This window comes from Coregonus lavaretus, assembly GCF_964263955.1.
Source record: "Coregonus lavaretus genome assembly, chromosome: 3".
In the NCBI taxonomy this organism is placed as follows: Eukaryota; Metazoa; Chordata; class Actinopteri; order Salmoniformes; family Salmonidae; genus Coregonus; species Coregonus lavaretus.
This window is the reverse complement of record NC_139990.1, coordinates 52,142,573-52,163,218: the sequence shown is the minus strand read 5'-3', so window position 1 is coordinate 52,163,218 and position 20,646 is coordinate 52,142,573. Positions and strand designations below refer to the sequence as shown.

General features: G+C 44.9%; 2 protein-coding genes across 2 annotated transcripts; one reads left to right on the top strand and one right to left on the bottom strand.

Annotated features, from left to right (window-relative positions):
• The first annotated feature begins 4,250 nt into the window (after positions 1 to 4,250).
• Positions 4,251 to 7,615, top strand: LOC311127042 (uncharacterized protein). Its single transcript, XM_084158791.1, has 6 exons — positions 4,251 to 4,288; positions 5,238 to 5,382; positions 5,468 to 5,599; positions 6,823 to 7,074; positions 7,250 to 7,366; positions 7,464 to 7,615. The coding sequence occupies exons 2-6, from the start codon at positions 5,238 to 5,240 to the stop codon at positions 7,574 to 7,576; spliced, it is 759 nt and encodes a 252-aa protein (XP_084014917.1). The 5' UTR covers positions 4,251 to 4,288; the 3' UTR covers positions 7,577 to 7,615.
• A 548-nt stretch (positions 7,616 to 8,163) lies between these two features.
• On the bottom strand, positions 8,164 to 18,021 carry LOC311127034 (tumor necrosis factor receptor superfamily member 5-like). The gene is made up of 10 exons (XM_084158781.1): positions 17,965 to 18,021; positions 17,637 to 17,706; positions 17,457 to 17,511; positions 14,667 to 14,777; positions 13,517 to 13,666; positions 13,273 to 13,357; positions 12,883 to 12,941; positions 12,662 to 12,778; positions 9,250 to 9,402; positions 8,164 to 8,992 (listed from the first exon to the last, which is right to left on the bottom strand). Exons 2-10 carry the CDS (start codon positions 17,703 to 17,705, stop codon positions 8,739 to 8,741), a joined length of 1,053 nt encoding a protein of 350 aa, XP_084014907.1. The 5' UTR covers position 17,706; positions 17,965 to 18,021; the 3' UTR covers positions 8,164 to 8,738.
• Positions 18,022 to 20,646: the final 2,625 nt, after the last annotated feature.

The following is a 20,646-nucleotide window of genomic DNA, read 5'->3' as shown; positions in this document are numbered from 1 at the left end:
TATAGGTTACAACTGCCCATTAATTACCGCATTAACCCCTCGTTCCATGTGTCTCTCCTCAGGCCGGTAGTAGCTGGTCCACTCCAGGAGAGTGAGGTACGAGAGGCTCCTCCGCCCCCACTGGACATCGAGGGGGCTCCGGCGTACTCAGTCCGTTCCATCGTGGATTCGAGGCGTCGGATGGGGGGCCTGCAGTATCTCGTGGAGTGGGAGGGGTATGGTCCGGAGGAACGGTATTGGGTCCCTAGGAGGGACATCCTAGATCCCTCCATGTTGAGGGATTTCCACCGGAGTCATCCGACCTGCCCTGCTCCGCGTCCTCCTGGCTGTCCCCAAGGCCGGGGTCGGCGCACGGCTGGGGCCGCGCGTCAAGGGGGGGGGGGGTACTGTCACGGATTCAGCCGAGGCTGCTCCTCCTCCTTGCTCGGGCAGGCTTCGGCGTTTGTCGTCCCCGGAGTACTAGCTGCTACCGATCTATGTTTCGGTGTTTGTCTTGTTTGGTCTTTATTGTTTACACCTGTTTCCCATTATGTTATATTGTATTCCCTTTATAGCCCTCTGTCTCTCATTGTGTTTTGTGCGTGATTGTTTTTCGTTAGGTCGGCAGTTGCTATTGTGTGCGGGTTATTGTTCCTCCCTGTTAGGAGTTATGTGTTGTACTTTGATTACTGTGTCAGTAAAGTACGTTGCCAGTAGCTCGGTGTCCTGCTCTTGACTTCGCTTACCGCATACACGTCGCTCTGACACATACATTATATATACACAATAATAATGGTGCAATTTACCCCAAAGAAACCATTTTGACTATATTAGCCCACACAGCTACAAGGGTGCACTTTCATGCTAGGTTCAGGACCTCATATTGTATCTTATAGAGACCCCAACTGATGTATAAAACCAGTGGAGGCTGCTGAGGGGAGGACGGCTCATAATAATGTCTGGAACGGAGCGAATGGAATACACTTTTTTTAAACCATGTGTTTGATGTAGATGATACTATTCCACTTATTCCAGTCCAGCTGTTACCACGAGCCCGTCTTCCCCAATTAAGGTGCCACCAACCTCCTGTGTATAAAACCGTTTTTAAATTATCTACGTTGGTTTATGAAACCTACAACTAGCATCATGAAACCTATAACACAAATGTATTTGACTTTGTGAAAATCAGTTTTTTGGACATAACTTGCTTGTCGCTTTTTCCATGTGGTTTCTTCCTTCACAGACTCTATGAAATGATGACCACTTCCTAAATATTTGGTCAAATTATCCATTTTTTTTATGGTTTCCAAGAACAACTAACCCATTGGCTCAATTTACCCCTATAGATATTTAGATTATAAATATGCCTTATCTTTCTGTTACCTGTGTTTATCTGATTGTTCAGCAGTGCAGTGAGAAGTACTTCCTTTCTTCAGAACCTACTTCCTTTCTTCAGAGCCCACGTCCTTCTCAAAGCTTCACAGCTCTCACCAGCCTTATCCATTTCTCTATCTCTCTCTATCTATCTCTCCCAATCTCTCTCTCTCTCACACACGCACACGCACACACACATAAGCCCATCAAGGGTCAGTGCCAATTAGGACTGACAATTTCACTGTTGCGACCTTATTTCACCTGATAGTGTCATACTCCCAACAGTGTGCGTGAACTCCTCTACTGGCTGTTCTACACTGAACAAAAATATAAACGCAACATGCAACAATTCCATTCATTACAGTTCATATAAGGAAATCAATCAATTAAAATATTCATTAGGCCCTGATCTATAGATTTCACATGACAGTATCTGGTGTGACCACCATTTGCCTCATACAGCGTGACACATCTTCTTCGCATAGAGTTGATCAGGCTGTTGATTGTGGCCTGTGGAATGTTGTCCCACTCCTCTTCAATGGCTGTGCGAAGTTTCTGGATATTGGCTGGAACTGGCACACACTGTTGTACACGTTGATCCAGAGCATCCCAAACGTGCTCAATGGGTGACATGTCTGGTGAGTTTGCAGGCCATGGAAGAACTGGGACATTTTCAGTTTCCAGGAATTGTGTACAGATCCTTGTGACATAGGGCCTTGCATTATCATGCTGAAACATAAGGTGATGGCGGCGGATAAATGGTAAGACAATGGGCCTCAGGATCTCATCACGGTATCTCTGTGTATTCAAATTGCCATCGATAAAATGCAGTTGTGTTCATTGTCCGTAGCTTATGCCTTCCCATACCATAACCCTACTGCCACAATGGGGCACTCTGTTCACAACGTTGACATCTGCAAACCGCTCGCTCACACGACGCCATACACGCTGTCTGCCATCTGCCCAGTACAGTTGAAACCGGGATTAATCCGTGAAGAGCACACTTTTCCAGCGTGCCAGTGGCAATCGAAGGTGAGCATTTGCCCACTGAAGTCGGTTACGACGCCAAACTGCAGTCAGGTCAAGACCCTGGTGAAGACAACAAGCATGCAGATGAGCTTCCCTGAGACGGTTTCTGACAATTTGTTCAGAAATTCTTCAGTTGTGCAAACCCACAGTTTCATCAGCTGTCCGGATGGCTGGTCTCAGACGATCCCGCAGGTGAAGAAGCCGGATGTGGAGGTCCTGGGCTGGCGTGGTTACATGTGGTCTGCGGTTGTGAGGTGGTTGGATGTACTGTCAAATTCTCTAAAACAATGTTGGAGGCAGCTTATGGTAGAGAAATTAACATTAAATTCTCTGGCAACAGCTCTGGTGGACATTCCTGCAGTCAGCATGCCAATTGCACACTCCCTCAAAACTTGAGACATCTGTGGCATTGTGCTGTGTGACAAAACTGCACATTTTAGAGTGGCCTTTTATTGTCCCTAGCACAAGGTGCACCTGTTTAATCAGCTTCTTGATATGCCACACCTGTCAGGTGGATGGATTATTTTGGCAAAGAAGAAATGCTCACTAACAGGGATGTAAACAAATTTGTGCAGAAAATCTGAGCGAAAGACGCTTTTTGTGCGGATGAAAAATTTCGGGGATATTTTTATTTCAGCTCATGGAACATGGAACCAACACTTTATATTTTGCGTTTATATTTTTGTTCAGTCTAGTTACAACACAATTACTTAGTTTTAATTTAATTAATTAGTATTGAGAGATGCACCATCCAACAGTAAAGACTGCTGGAGTGTAGTCGCAGCATGTGCATGCCCTCTAGAGCCTCTTCTGTGTACTAGGTGTCATCCAACTACAGTACATCATCAAGAAAATATAACCTTCAGCCAATGGTAAACATATAATAAGAAAACGCTGGCGGGAACATTAATGAGAATCAGTCATTAGTTTTTTTGGTTATCAACTGTTTATTGTTTCTGCAGACTCTGTGTCTCAGCCCAGTCATTTCTGTTTGTTACAGTAATCTGTGTATGCTGTATGAGTAGTGCCTGCTCAGAGGCCTGAGGTGAAGGTGGAGCGAGATGTGTAGAGGGTCGTCCCTGCTGCTGTTCCCTGGGCTGTGACAGTTCACCCAGGGTCATGTGATGTGGCTGGCTTCTGTGAAAATCGAGGTTGAGCTGAGAAGGAGCAGACCAGAGAGTCAATGAAACCACGTGACCTCTGACTGACTGAGAGAGACACGGCTGCATATGGTTGAACCACACACACACACACACCACACAAGCGCACACACATGCACGAGACACGCGCACGCACACACACACACACACACACACACACTAAACATGATAGGCTAAATATGACATTCAGTTAACCCACAGGAGTCAATGTAGCTCAAAAGATCTGTTGTGTACATGTCAGTAAAGAATGTCATAATGTCATTTCTCTCAGTCTGATCTGAGTATGGATTGACTGGACGGTTTATTTAAATAAGAACGGCTGCTGCTTACAGTGAAGAAAATGACTGGTCCTAAGATGAGTGTAATGTAGTCATATTCACTTTGAAATTACCTTGTCATGAAAGCAACAGAGCGAGGGTGAGAGAGACAGATGGACATAAGAGTGTCTTAAAGATTGTTTTGGATCCTAATATCACAGTTTTTGATGAAACGAGAGAGACAGACATACGGCAGTGGAAAGAAAGGGGGAGGAAGAGGGTAAGTTTAGGGTTTTAAGCGGCATGGTGGTTCAGAGTGAACTAGGGGGGTCGTCAGAGAGATAGAGAAAGGAGTCTTTTGAAATGGCAGTTTCCCTTATGACTCATCTTTTGAATAATACTCTGCCACACTCTGATCCCCAGTTCAGTCACACAGTCAGAGGGTCCAGGGTCACATCTATCTCATTCTCTCATCCTCTCTGAGACACAGTAAGTCAGGCTCTACACTTCCTTACCGAAACAAGTTTTTTTCAGGTTTGTCGTTAGAGTCCTGGGCTTGTTTGTTGTATCTATAATGGCATACAGTTGGACGTGTTTGTGTCATTGGTTTTGGTACCGCTTAGTTTTGAACTGTCAGCATGTAGATGTTTTGTCTGGAGTCTGTATCATGTATTCTACTTTAGGTGGTCTCCTGTTTGTCATGTCCTTGAAACTGTCTCTTATAGCTAGTGTTAGGGGCCTACGATAATGTCCTGCCATTGCAATGCTTTATCTCTTGATAATATATTGTTGGATGATATCTTTATGAATGCGGTATACACTGAGTGTACAAAACATTAGGAACACCTGCTCTTGACATAGACTGACCAAGTAAGTCCAGGTGAAAGCTATGATCCCTTATTGATGTCACCTGTTATATCCACTTCAATCAGTATAGATGAAGGGGAGGAGACAGGTTACAGAAGGATTTTGAATCCTTGAGACAATTGAGACATGGATTGTGTATGTGTGCCATTTAGAGGGTGAATGGGCCAGACAAAATATTTAAGTGCCTTTGAATGGGGTATGGTAGTAGGTGCCAGGCACACCGATTTGAGTGTGTCAAGAACTACAACGCTGCTGGGTTTTTCAAACTCAACAGTTTCCGGTGTGTATCAAGAATGGTCCAGCACCCAAAGGACATCCAGCGAACTTGACACAACTGTGGGAAGCATTGGAGTCAACATGGGCCAGCATCCCTGTGGAACGCTTTCGACACCTTGTAGAGTTCATGCCATGATGAATTAAGACTATTCTGAGGGCATAAGTGGGTGCAACTCAATATTAGGGAGGTGTTCCTAATGTTTTGTACACTCAGTGTATGTCAATGTTCTGAAGGTCTTGTAAAATGTCTGTTAAATATTGACTGTCTTCCTTTTTTTCTCTTCATCCCTCTCAGATGTATCTCTTCTGGTGGATCACCCACATCTTTCTATCCCTCCCTTCTCTCCTCTCTCTGGTCCAATCCCTCACGTGCAACAAGGAGACACAGTATGCTTGGCCACAGTCAGTAAGCCAATGGTGCTGCAACAAGTGTCCACCAGGTAAGCCATTCGAAAAATACTTTTATCAGGTGTATGTGTGTGTGTGTGTGTATGTGTGTGTAATTTACTGTGTTGCTCTTTGCAGGTCAGTATATGGTGAGACGCTGCACTGGTCAGAACAGCCCAACCCAGTGTGATGACTGCAGCAACGGCTACTACTCAGACAGCTACAACATCGACAGCAGCTGCAAATCCTGCAATGGCTGCAGCATGAGTGGTGAGTGTGAGTGTGAGTGTGTGTGTGTGTGTCTACACATCTACACATTTCCACCAACCTATGATTGGCACTGATGCTGGTCTTGTCTGGCTGTCTAAAACTGTTACTCACCTGTTTTTCTAAGTCATAGTTATGAAGGACTTTGCACATGAAAACACATAGCCTGCATGGGATTTCCCCCTTCACTGTACCATGGTGGGACACAGTCAGAGAGAGAGGGGGAACGGGAGGGGCCACTGAGAAACACTGACTCACCCACCCAGGAGGAGAGGAGGGTTGGGGGGCCTGGAGGGCAGAAGGGAGGCATGTCTACCAAGTAATGTCAAGGATATCAGTGGTGATGGGGGGGATAGTGGGAGGGGTTAGTGGTAGACAGATAGATACCATCTCACCGGTGGAAATAACCTTTTTACTTTAGAGATAAACATCAGAAAGTGCAGCAAACAGAAATTCATATTTTCATTATATGTTGTCATTGTCACGCCCTGGCTCTGGGACTCTGTTATGTTGAGCCAGGGTGTGGTTTCTATGTGTTTTGTGTGCTAGGGTGATTATCTAGTTCATTTGTTTCTATGTTGGCCGGTGTGGTTCTCAATCAGAGGCAACGTGTATCAGCTGTTGCTTGTTGTCTCTGATTGGGAACCATACTTAGGCAGCCTGTTTTTCACAGTGTGTTGTGGGATCTTGTTCCGTGTATGGTTTGTGTAGGTAACCAAGGACTTCACGTTATCGTTTTGTTGTTTTGTTTCGTGTGGTGAAATAAATAAAGTATGGTCCACTTCCTCCAACGATCGTGACAGTCATCGAGTGTGGCGGGGACCAAAAACAGAGACTATCTAACTATTTTTAAATATCAACCTGCAAACAGAGGGAAAACACAGAGGTGGGAGAGGTTTGAGAGTAGCCACAAACTCACGGTGAACACATGTTTTAACTGTCAATCACTCTAGTGAAATGGCTGCTGTGTGTGTGTGTGTGTGTGTGTGAGAGAGAGAGAAGGGTGGGGTCAGACGGTAATATACACTTCAGTTCGTTGTGAGTCAAAACCTGATTCAACAAGGTCCTATGAGTCATTTTGAAGATGAGATTTTCTCATATTCAGGCATGATTTTAGGTTGTGTGTTTGACTACATGAATCAAACAGTATGTCAAAGTCAGTATACATGAAGGCACACAAACGAATAGTCCACTAATGAGTTGTGTTCCTGTGTGTTATGTTACAGAGCTGCAGCATGTATCTCACTGTTCGAAAAAGAGTAATGATGTGTGCAGCTGTAAACTAGGCTACCGCTGCAGAGGCAGTGGCACGTGTCTGGACTGTGAGGAGAACCCCAGCCCGACCAGAACCAAACACATAATAACACCTCCCATCATGCCAGCTACAGTGTCAAACCATTCGGTGCCTGACATCCCTAACGATAGAGCTGAACCTGTCACCGAACCTGGTACTGGGCCCAACACAAAACCAAACCAAGGTAAACTACAATACAATACAATGGATACAAATGATGAAAATGTTCAAAGTTACATGTAAAAATGCCATGAGAGCCAAACAGAAATTAGTCCTCTCTCTCAGAAAGGTGTTCATGTGTACGGCCCTGACCCCTCTCTCTCTCTCTCCACTCCCCTCTCTCATACACGCACAAACAGATGATAGCAAGTGGCTCCCGGTGTGCGTGACTGCAGTGTGTGTGTGTGTACTGCTCACCTGCCTTGTTGCCATCTCAAAGCTCAAACCTGTTCTGCGATGGATTGGTTCAACAAACAGTAAGTCCACGTCACTGTTCATCTGTCCTGTAGTTCTATTGAACACAATACATATGCACGCACATTTGACCTAACCCTCATCTTATTGGTCCATCAGGCTTCTGGTCTTCCAAAAAGATGACTCCAGCCAATCAGAGCACAGCGGAAGAGAAAGTGCCCATGCCGGTCCAGGAAGTGTGTGGAAAGCCAGAGCTGCTACTGGACGTATGATGGAGGAAGTGGGTGTCAAAGGAGAGGATGAGACCTCACAATGGGACAGCGAGCTGGGAGACCCAGGAGACAAACAGACTACCTCACATTCCCATTGATGTGAAGCCAACCTGAAGGCTAGACAGGCTGCTGTATTGTTGTTATGCAGTGGCTTCTGTATCTAGGGCTTTCAGAGAGGACAAGAAAATAGGACAAAATACACTTTGAAGTATGAAGACACAGGCTAAAGATGAGAGGGGGGGGGGGTGTCTGTGACCGAGAGAGAGCGGAGAGTGAGAGTGAGTAACTGGAAGAGTGTGAACGAGAGAGACAGAGAGAGACAGACACGTACACATGCGCACGCACGAATGCACACACACACACAATCATTTGTGTGCTGAATACATGTACAGTACATGTTTATGTTGAAGATGTTTTACACCTTCGTTACAATTATGCTTTTTGCTGTATCTATGCTTTATGCTAGTGTATACTCTTACATAGTAGTGGTTGTTTAAAACATACAGTGCTGTATTTTCAATAAAGAACAGAATCACAAATGTTACCGGGCTACTGTAATTTCATACAATTACCCCATCACCTGTATTAATAGAAACATTTGCTTTTAATTTGTGCAAAAACAGTTCAACGTGCCTCATGAACACAGAGAAAAACAGGTAGCAACAGTTGAGACTGAAAGATTATTATACAGTACAATAACAGGAGAGCAAGTGCATGTGAGCATGACCACCATGGTGAGATATCTAACTCTATCTAGGTCTAGGACAGAAAATAATGTACATTCTAGAGTTTTGGGATTCACCTGTGTTCTTCTGAGAGTAAGGGCTCTATTAAATCCGTATCGCAGAAGTTCAGCGTTACAGCTTGATGGAAATGTAAAGGCAATGTTCCCGCGTTAGGGGAGACTGCATTCACGGTAAACGCTGTATATGTCGGCTCAATCAGAAATGACCTTACCTTTACATTCCTATAGCTCAATCTGTAACGCTTCAGTGATACAGATTGAATAGAGCCCCAGGTAGATGTTGTCCCTTACCACTGATCCAGGGTCATACCAGTCTTAATCCTCCTTATGATTAACATTAGGATGTAGGGTTGGCTAAACTGATCCTAGAAGGGAAGCTTTCACTTGGAGTGTCCTCTGATCTCAATCCCCCTCCCCTCATAGCACCTCCTCTTTGGAAATGTGACTGTCCTTCCCTTGTTCCTGTGAAGGGAAGAATACACAGTCCATCTCTCCATTCCTCTCCTCCTGGGATAGATGGATGTTAGGGGAGGGTGTGGGGTGGGCCGGACATCCTTCTCCTTCCTCATCCCTCTCTTTCTGCCCTCTCTCTTCCGTCCCTCCACCCATACCAGTGAACTGGTTGAGTAAACTGAAGATGACTGTTCCAGCATTGTGGACATGGACCGGGCCTGAGAGAGACACAGACAAAGGGAAAGTGATATTAGATTCTATATTCATCATCAGCCTTATTCACTATGGATCTTGAAACTAATCAACTTCCCATGCTAATCCCCCATGGACTTCAAAGCATCATCTTTGCAAAACTCCAAGTTAAACGACTGACGTGCATCTATAGCAATACCACAAGAGTAACTCAACCATATTTAGATTCCTTGTTTTTCACGATCTTGGGGTGAAAATAATGATTTGTATGTATCCGTAGTACCCATATTTGCTGCTGTAAGGGGTGGTGGGTCCACTGTCTGGTGCTTAACACTGGGCTGTGGTTGTCTAGTATGGTGTTGATAAGTTGGCTCTTTGGTCTTGTTAGGCGACGCTTCTCTTACTCCCTTCATAAGAGCACAGAAATCCATAGTTACTGGAATACACAATTGTCAACAATGCCTATATAGGGTTTAGGTCAGGCACACACAAATGACAATGTAAACATTACACACATAATGTAGTTAGTTACCGTAGGTATTACACATACCTTGTTACTGAACTTGAGAGCTGGAAAAAACAGACATAAATCTATTAGTCAACCCAGCAAACTGATGGTGAGCCATTCATGGGTATTTCATTGATGAATCATCTATGATTGAAAGGGCAATGTTTTATCATCTAACTCCACATTTTAATGCTTTCTAGGTACATGTAGACACTAGAAACAGGTAAGTAGGTCTACACAGAGAGAGTGTTGCAATCTTTTCATTAAATTACATTCACAAGAAGCTACAGTTGGCTCCTAGTGCAGACCTACTTCTTGTAAAATCCTGATATCTGACATCACTGTCTAATCCTTCTTTTTTTAATTTTTTTTTTTTATGCCATTTAGCAGACGCTTTTATCCAAAGCGACTTACAGTCTATCTATCTAGTCTCATTCTAGTGTACAGAGAGAGAGAGAGAGAGAGAGTTGGTCTGCTCTAACACAATGATCTATCGCCCTCCAGGTTCCCTTGGAGAGTTCATCAATGAGCTTGACGCCTTGATAAGTTCCTTTCCTGAGGATGGCTCACCCCTCACAGTTTTGGGGGATTTCAACCTCCCTATGTCCACATTTGACTCATTTCTCTCTGCCTCCTTCTTTCCACTTCTCTCCTCTTTTGACCTCACCCTCTCACCGTCCCCCCCTACTCACAAGGCAGGCAATACGCTTGACCTCATCTTTACTAGATGCTGCTCTTCTACTAATCTCACTGCAACTCCCCTCCATGTCTCCGACCACTACTTTGTTTCCTTTTCTCTCTCGCTCTCCTCCCACACTACTCACTCTGCCCCTACACAGATGGTAATGCGCCGCCGCAACCTTCGCTCTCTCTCTCCCACTACTCTCTCCTCTTCCATCCTATCATCTCTTCCCTCTGCTCAATCCTTCTCCCTCCAATCTCCTGATTCTGCCTCCTCAACCCTCCTCTCCTCCCTTTCTGCATCCTTTGACTCTCTGTGTCCCCTATCCTCCCGGCCGGCTCGGTCCTCCCCTCCAGCTCCGTGGCTTGATGACTCATTGCGAGCTCACAGAACAGAGCTCCGGGCAGCGGAGCGGAAATGGAAGAAAACTAAACTCCCTGCCGACCTGGCATCTTTTCACTCCCTCCTCTCTACATTTTCTTCATCTGTTTCTGCTGCTAAGGCCACTTTCTACCACTCTAAATTCCAAGCATCTGCCTCTAACCCTAGGAAGCTCTTTGCCACATTTTCCTCCCTCCTGAATCCTCCCCCCCCCGCCCCCCCCCTCCTCTCTCTCTGTGGATGACTTCGTCAACCACTTTGAAAAGAAGGTTGACGACATTCGATCCTCGTTTGTTGAGTCTAATGACACTGCCCTACCCTATGCTTTGACTTCTTTCTCCCCTCTCTCTCCAGATAAAATCCTGCGACTTGTGACTGCAGGCCGCCCAACAACCTGCCCGCTTGACCCCATCCCCTCCTCTCTTCTCCAGACCATCTCCGGTGACCTTCTCCCCTACCTCACCTCGCTGATCAACTCATCCTTGACCGCTGGCCATGTCCCTTCCGTCTTCAAGAGAGCGAGAGTTGCTCCCCTTCTCAAGAAACCAACACTCGATCCCACTGATGTCAACAACTACAGACCAGTATCCCTTCTTTCTTTTCTTTCCAAAACTATTGAGCGTGCCGTCTTTAGCCAACTCTCTTGCTATCTCTCTCAGAATGACCTTCTTGATCCAAACCAGTCAGGTTTCAGGACTGGTCATTCAACTGAGACTGCTCTTCTCTGTGTCACGGAGGCTCTCCGCACTGCTAAAGCTAACTCTCTCTCCTCTGCTCTTATCCTTCTAGACCTGTCTGCTGCCTTTGATACTGTGAACCATCAGATCCTCCTCTCCACCCTCTCCGAGCTGGGCATCTCCGGCGCGGCTCACTCCTGGATTGCGTCCTACCTGACCGGTCGCTCCTACCAAGTGGCGTGGCGAGAAGCTGTCTCCGCACCACGTGCTCTCACCACTGGTGTCCCCCAGGGCTCAGTCCTAGGCCCTCTCCTTTTCTCCCTATACACCAAGTCACTTGGCTCTGTCATATCCTCACATGGCCTCTCCTATCATTGCTACGCTGACGATACACAACTAATCTTCTCCTTTCCCCCTTCTGATAACCAGGTGGCGAATCGCATCTCTGCATGTCTGGCAGACATATCAGTATGGATGACGGATCACCACCTCAAGCTGAACCCTGGCAAGACGGAGCTGCTCTTCCTCCCGGGGAAGGACTGCCCGTTCCATGATCTCGCCATCACGGTTGACAACTCCGCTGTGTCCTCCTCCCAGAGTGCGAAGAGCCTAGGCGTGACCCTGGACAACACCCTGTCGTTCTCCGCCAACATCAAGGCGGTGACCCGCTCCTGCAGGTTCATGCTCTACAACATTCGGAGAGTACGACCCTGCCTTACACAGGAAGCGGCACAGGTCCTAATCCAGGCACTTGTCATCTCCCGTCTGGACTACTGCAACTCGCTGTTGGCTGGCCTCCCTGCCTGTGCCATTAAACCCCTACAACTCATCCAGAATGCCGCAGCCCGTCTGGTGTTCAACCTTCCCAAGTTCTCTCACGTCACCCCCCTCCTCCGCACACTCCACTGGCTTCCAGTTGAAGCTCGCATCCGCTACAAGACCATGGTGCTTGCCTATGGAGCAGTGAGGGGAACGGCACCTCTGTACCTTCGGGCTCTGATCAGTCCCTACACCCAAACGAGGGCATTGCGTTCATCCACCTCTGGCCTGCTGGCTCCCCTTCCTCTGCGGAAGCATAGTTCCCGCTCAGCCCAGTCAAAACTGTTCGCTGCTCTGGCACCCCAATGGTGGAACAAGCTCCCTCACGACGCCAGGACAGCGGAGTCACTCACCACCTTCCGGAGGCATTTGAAACCCCACCTCTTTAAGGAATACCTGGGATAGGATAAAGTAATCCTTCTACCCACTGGCTATAGGGTGAACGCACCAATTGGTGAGTCGCTCTGGATAAGAGCGTCTGCTAAATGACGTAAATGTGCCCTTGAGCAAGGCACTTAACCCTAATTGCTCCTGTAAGTCGCTCTGGATAAGAGCGTCTGCTAAATGACTAAAATGTAAAATGTAAATGTAACTACAGTTGAGACTGAACAGAGGAACACTGCCTTACCTTGTTTGAAACAGGCTTCATCTCCTGGGCGACGGATACATAACAGAATGATAACGGCTAGGATTCCAATGACCACCATAGGACACAAAATGGCTGCCAGGTGTTTGCTGGTGTCAGCTGGTGGGGAAAGGAGATGGAGAAACTACTGTATCTGTACCTTACCACAGTTTCAATATATTCGGACTGTAATGAAAATAACTGATGGACACACACACACTCACCTGTTGTGTGATGTGTGGCGTTGCCTGCTTGTGAGACTGGTGATCCTGGAGTGTCACAGCTGGGTGAGACAGAGGTAAAGGACTCATCATGTAACACATCCATACACATTCACAGCCTGTCAACACTGAAGTGGGGCCATGCCACTGAGCTGAGAAATGTATTTAATATCCTAAAAATCCATTACCACTTAGATATCTGACAATTATTTGATACCGGATCTTCTGGTATGAAGGTTATATACAATAAAATAACAACCTTGCCAGAACTAGCCCTCCTGACAGGAGAAGGCTTTAACCAGAGCCTCTTTATCTGTCTGGTTACAGTATGTGACAGTCTGTGACAGTCTGTGACAGTATGTGTAGGGAATATAAAAAAGAATAAAGGCTCACTGGGGAGGTTGACAGCGTCCAGCGGAAGAGGAAGTCCTGCTGTGTTCAGAGGAAGTTCCTGTCTGGTTGTTTCTGATGCCCACTACTGTAATCAGACAAAGTGCACACAGGCAGGAAAACATCAACATCTATCCACAACCAAACACACTGATTCAATATCCAGAACCTGGCAAAAATACAACACAGTGAAGGAAGACAGGCATAAGAGAAGGCCAATGGGCAACACACACACACAGTACAGTACCATTGCTAGGTGGCAGCAGCTGAGGGATCATCTCACAGTCTCTACAATTTCCTGTCTGGCCGTCTTGGTCGGTGCAGGTAAAACCAGCCTCACAGCGACATCTAGCGTTCGATACAGAAGTGCACGGCTCAACCTCCACCAGGTGCAAATCTGACACACAGACCCAAACAAACACAGCCAAAACAAAAGGTTTAGTACAGCTATTACATGGTAATAAATAGTGTCCATACTGTAGACATACATTCTATGACTTTTGGTAAGAAATGACATGTATGGCATATGGAAATCATAAGAGGGCGGTTTATGGAGATAGGGGGGACGGACTGAGAGTAGCTGAGGGGTGGGTTTAAAAGCTCATGTTCTATAATAGTTATGACTGAAAACACGATGTATAATGTATAAGCACTATCTATCTAGATGTAATTTATATCAAAATATCAAATTACTTTATTCTTGCTAAGTAACTACTGTAAAAAAAAAAATGGCACGTATGTAAAATGGGTGTAGAATGTACATGTAACAACAAAATAAAAAGCTGTAGGACCTCCCAAGTGTCACAGTGGTCTAAGGCAATGCATCGCGGTCTAAGGCATCACTACAGACCCGGGTTCGATCCCGGGCTGTATCACAACCGGTGTGCTCGGGCAGCGCACAATTGACCCAGCTTCATCCGGGTTAGGGGAGGGCTTTGCGAGGGGGGGGGGTTTACTTGGCTCATCACGCTCTAGCAACTCCTTGTGGCGGGCCGGGCGCCTGCAAGCTGACCCCGGTAGTCAGTTGAACGGTGTTCCCTCCGACACATTGGTGCGGCTGGATTCCGGGTTAAGCGGGCGGGTCATGTTTTGGAGGACGCATGACTGGACCTTCGCCTCCCGAGCCTGTTGAGGAGTTGCAGCGATGAGACAAGATCGAAATTGGTGACAAAAAAGGGGGTGAAATAAAAAATGACCTGTTAAAAAAAAGGGTATTTTCGTCCTCCGAAGACGGGCCAAAAAATAAATAAAATAAGAATGATAAAAAGTTAACAAAAAAATAACAAATAAATGACATAATGATTTACAAACAATATATAGTTGAAGTGTTTCTCACTAAATAAAGTGTTACTCAGATGTTACATTGCTCTGTGAATGAGTTGTTTGTGTTTATGTACCACGTTTGCAGTCTTTGAAGCAGGAATGACAACTGGACTCAGCGTTCAATCGTGTTGTGTAGGAACCATCACGACAGGGAGAGCACTCTGAACAGGACCTCTGATAATGACCTGAGATAGAGAGAGAGGGGAGGTGAAAGATATGGAAAGATATCAAATCAAGTTTATTGGTCACATACACAGTTTAGCAGATGTTATAGCGGGTGCAGCGAAATGCGTATGTTACTAGCTCCTAACAGTGCAGTAAAATGTCACAAATAAGTACACAAATAATTTAAGTGTGTTTTTTTAATAAGAAATCAAGAACGTCGGGTTGAATCCAATTAACAACCCAAATGCAATCTATGCGTATGTACACTGGAAGATTTACTAAGAATTATATGTACAGCAGTAGATACAGTTGAAGTCGGAAGTTTTCATACACTTAGGTTGGAGTCATTAAAACTCGTTTTTCAACCACTCCACCACTTTCTTGTTAACAAACTATCGTTTTGGCAAGTCGGTTAGGACATCTACTTTGTGCATGACACAAGTAATTTTTCCAACAATTGTTTACAGACAGATTATTTCACTTATAATTCACTGTATCACAATTCCAGTGGGTCAGAAGTTTACATACACTAAGTTGACTGTGCCTTTAAACAGCTTGGAAAATTCCAGAAAATGATGTCATGGCTTTAGAAGCTTCTGATAGGATAATTGACATAATTTGAGTCAACTGGAGGTGTACCTGTGGTGGATTTCAAGGCCTACCTTCAAACTCAGTGCCTCTTTGCTTGACATCATGGGAAAATCAAAAGAAATCAGCCAAGACCTCAGAAAAAATATTGTAGACCTGCACAAGTCTTGTTCATCCTTGGGAGCAATTTCCAAACACCTGAAGATACCACGTTCATCTGTACAAACAATAGTACGCAAGTATAAACACCATGGGACCACGCAGCCTTCATACCGCTCAGGAAGGAGACGCGTTCTGTCTCCTAGAGATGAACGTACTTTGGTGTGAAAAGTGCTTTATCAATCCCAGAACAACAGCAAAGGACCTTGTGAAAATGCTGGAGGAAACATGTACAAAAGTATCTATATCCACAGTAAAACTAGTCCTATATCGACATAACCTGAAAGGTCGCTCAGCAAGGAAGAAGCCACTGCTCCAAAACCGCCATAAAAAAGCCTGACTACGGTTTGCAACTGCACATGGGGACAAAGATCGCACTTTTTGGAGAAATGTCCTCTGGTCTGATGAAACAAAACTAGAACAGTTTGGCCATAATGACCATCGTTATGTTTGGAGGAAAAAGGGGGAACTTGCAAGCCGAAGAACACCATCCCAACCGTGAAGCACGTGGGTGGCAGCATCATGCTGTGGGGGTGCTTTACTGCAGGAGGGACTGATGCACTTCACGAAATAGATGGCATCATGAGGAAGGAAAATTATGTGGATATATTGAAGCAACATCTCAAGAAATCAGTCAGGAAGTTAAAGCTTGGTCACAAATGGGTCTTCCAATGGACAATGACCCCAAGCATACTTCCAAAGTTGTGGCAAAATGGCTTAAGGACAACAAAGTCAAGGTATTGGAGTCAGTGGCCATCACAAAGCCCTGACCTCAATCCAATAGAAAATTTGTGGGCAGAACTGAAAAAGCGTGTGCGAGCAAGGAGGCCTACAAACCTGACTCAGTTACACCAGCTCTGTCAGGAGAAATGGGCCAAAATTCACCCAACTTATTGTGGGAAGCTTGTGGAAGGCTACCCGAAACGTTTGATCCAAGTTAAACAATTTAAAGGCAACGCTACCAAATACTAATTGAGTGTATGTAAACGTCTGACCCACTGGGAATGTGATGAAATAAATAAAAGCTGAAATAAATCATTCTCTCTACTATTATTCTGACATTTCACATTCTTAAAATAAAGTGGTGATTCTAACTGACCTAAGACAGGGAATTTTTACTAGGATTAAATGTCAGGAATTGTGAAAAACTGAGTTTAAATGTATTTGGCTAAGGTGTATGTAAACTTCCGTCTTCAACTGTATATTAGAATGTGCTATGTTGGGAATACAGTATTTAAATGCTCAGTGTGAAATGGGAAGTGTCCAGTGGTTCAATGTCTCTAAGACATGGGACAGCAGATATGGAGTAAAGGAAATGAAGTTTGGGAAAAATATAGGGAAATAGAGCGATAGAGAGAACAAGCTAGAAAGAGAGGAGCAAGGAGAGAGTGAAGAGACAAGGGAAGTCAAGGCATAAGTAAGCACTACAATAACAATACGAAATGATAGACGCTGCAGTTTTATAAATGTCCTGTAATAGACTACATGAGTATTGGATGTCAGAACATAATGCTAACTCTTTTTGACACATAGGCACACACACATTCAGGTACCGTTTTAGTACACAGTCTGTTGCTGACTGAGAAGAGAGGGAGTATAGTGACAGAGAGCAGAGAATAACAGGAAGAGATGGAGAGCACAGAGCGAGAGCCTTTTGGCCTAGTCTGCATACTAATGAAGGATGTGGTCATAGCACAGCGCTCCAGTTCTCATCATGAGAGAGAGAGAAACCATCTCATAGTTTCCTCATGATTCCTAAGAACCTATGCACATTCAGAGACTCACATGCGCACACTCACACACATTCTGAAACAAACTATTAATGTAGAAAATGGTAATATGTTGTGATTGTAGGACGAAGTGATAAAATGTGGAGATGAGGGCAGAAGAATAAGGGAAATATAAATCAAATAAAAAGTAAGGGGCTATCATGAAGGGCATTTCTTTCTCACCTGGCGGACACAGTCTGCACTGTCTCCCTGCATCCATGTAATATGTCTCTGTAGTCTGACAACACACAACACAAACACACAGTCTCATGAGATCTATGATACTGTCAAACGGTTATAACAGACTTCATAAGCAGTCATAACAAATAACAAGAACGGACATAAAAGGGACAAAATGGTTACCAGAGGATATGAGAATGCTAGGTGTGCAGACAACATCAGCGCAGCCACAAAGAACTGTTCCACTGCCATTCTATAAACAATGATAAATCATTAACTGTCTGTCATTTGAGTTAATTCAGTAACATTTCTAAATAGGTATTAAAAAGTACACACAACAAATAATGCCAAAAGACATTACAAGGTTACTACATGTTGAAAATCTGTACATTTATCATAATTTGATGGTGACTGCACTAACTTCTAGCTTTGAGCCTCAATTCAGTTCAAAATATATTAATGTAAAAATCTGTGGTGTAAACAACCAACACATAAGATAATCTAGTCTTACCTTTAGCACTGCCAAGTATTTGTTGTCTGTAACTTCGACTCCCCCCCCCCCCCAAACTATTATTCTTTAAGGTGTGTCTCTCTCTCTCTTCTCTACCCATCCTTTGCGTCATTATTTCCTTCACCTGTGACATCTTCCTCTCTTCCTGTCTATCCCGCCCACTGTGTACTGACAGTGATGTGGTGGTGTATTTACAAGCTAGAGACAGACAGGCAGACAAGACATGCAGACAAGACAGGCATGCCAGCAGAATGACTAATGCTTCTGAACCAAAGTCTCATCATTTTCAACACATATTAAGATGTGAAAGACAGATTGTCACAAACATTTTCTCTCGCTGTCCTCGTAAAGATAGCATATCAGGCAGGTGCAGTTCAGGAAGTACAGACACACATAGTAGCCAATGCAAGTGGGTTTCTAGCCTCCAGTGATGCTATCTCTTTCATCTTTACCCAACGCTTAGGTTTACCTCCACTGTACTCATATCCTTCCATATCCTTGTCTGTACATAATGCCCTGAATCTATTCTACAACGCCTGGAAATCGGCCCCTTTTTTCCTTTGTACCCAACGCACTAGAAGACCAGTTCTTAAAGCCTTTAGCGGTATCCTTATTCTACTCCTCCTCTGTTCCTCTGGTGATGTAGAGGTTAACACAGGCCCTGTAGCCCCCAGTATCACTCCTACTCCCCAGGCGCTATCATTTGTTTACTTCTGTAATCGCAAAAGCCTTGGTTTCTTGCATGTTAACATCAGAAGCCTCCTCCCTAAATTTGAGTTATTCACTGCGTTAGCACACTCAGCCAACCCTGATGTTCTAGCAGTGTCTGAATCCTGGCTTAGGAAGGCCACCAAAGATTCTGAAATGTCCATTCCCAACTACAACATTTTCCGTCTAGATAGAACTGCCAAAGGGGGCGGAGTTGCAATCTACTGTAGAGATAGCCTGCAGAGCTCTATCATACTATCCAGGTCTGTGCCCAAACAGTTTGAGCTTCTACTTCTAAAAATCCACCTTTCCAGAAATAAGTCTCTCACTGTTGCCACTTGCTACAGACCCTCATCAGCCCCCAGCTGTGCCCTGAACACCATATGTGAATTGATTGCCCCCCCATCTATCCTCAGAGTTCGTATTGCTTGGTGACCTAAACTGGGATATGCTTAACACCCCGGCCGTCCTACAATCTAAACTAGATGCCCTCAATCTCACACAAATTATCAAGGAACCGACCAGGTACAACCCTAAATCCGTTAACATGGGCACCCTCATAGATATCATCCTGACTAATTTACCCTCTAAATACACCTCCGCTGTCTTCAACCAGGATCTCAGCGATCACTGCCTCATTGCCTGCGTCCGTAATGGGTCCGCGGTCAAACGACCACCCCTCATCACTGTCAAACGCTCCCTAAAACACTTCAGCGAGCAGGCCTTTCTAACTGACCTGGCCCGGGTATCCTGGATGGATATTGACCTCATTCCGTCAGTAGAGGATGCCTGGTTGTTCTTTAAAAGTGCTTTCCTCTCCATCTTAAATAAGCATGCCCCATTCAAAAAATGCAGAACTAAGAACAGATATAGCCCCTGGTTCACCCCAGACTTGACTGCCCTTGACCAGCACAAAAACATCCTGTGGCGTACGGCATTAGCATCCAACAGCCCCCGCGATATGCAACTTTTCAGGGAAGTCAGGAACCAATATACACAATCAGTTAGGAAAGCAAAGGCTAACTTTTTCAAACAGAAATTTGCATCCTGTTGTAGTATCTGAAGATTCTTTGACTTTGGCTGAGGGTTGCATATTCTGCTTTGCGGAAACATCTGGAAAACATTACTATAGGGGCCCCCTAAGACAGAGGAGATTCGGATGTGTAAAGGCCAGGGATTGGTCTATAAAAAACCACCCATATTATGTTACATATTATAAATACCATGGTTGGAACAAAGGACGGGGAGAAATAACATATTAGAGATTGGGTCAGTTATTCTCCAGATGTCTGCAGGAGTCTGTAAATTGATACTGTTATCTTTGATGTAATAAACCATTATAATCAAGGACAGTATCAGCGGATTTCTTGTCATCACAGCATATCAGCATCGTTGTCTCGGACACTACATTAATGGCGACGAGGATGGGATGTGTTGCGTCTGTTTCGGCGTTGCATCATGGGCTCCGAGCTGACTCTCGCTCCAGAGTCCGGCAGATAAGGGTGAGTTTTCTCACCACTTTGGGCACTGGTCAGTTCGTGTGCTTGTGTGTGTGTGTGCGTTGAGCGGATGTACCGTTTGGAACTTGCGTGTGCGCTTTGCTGTTATTTGCTGTGTGATGAGAATCCGTTCTAAATTTCTACATTTGTTTGCGTTGAAAACAACGCAAACAGGGAGGAGTGTCTATAGGAATTGATAACACTGGGCACAGGGATATTTGGCTTGAATAAAATTAAAGGGAAAAGGAATAGAATGAAGGAATAAGGCCAGGAACTAAGGAAAAATGTACACTAATTAGGACGTCGCTGATTTAAGGAAGCCCTCAAACGAGGCGATCATTAGGATGGGCCGAAAATCCTGAAAACTCACTAGGTTGATTTTTAAGGTCAGTTCTGGGAACTGGAGTTTGTGGTAGATACATTCAATTGCATGTTACCCCCCGACATATAGTTGACGAGGTATGTGTTCTAAGTA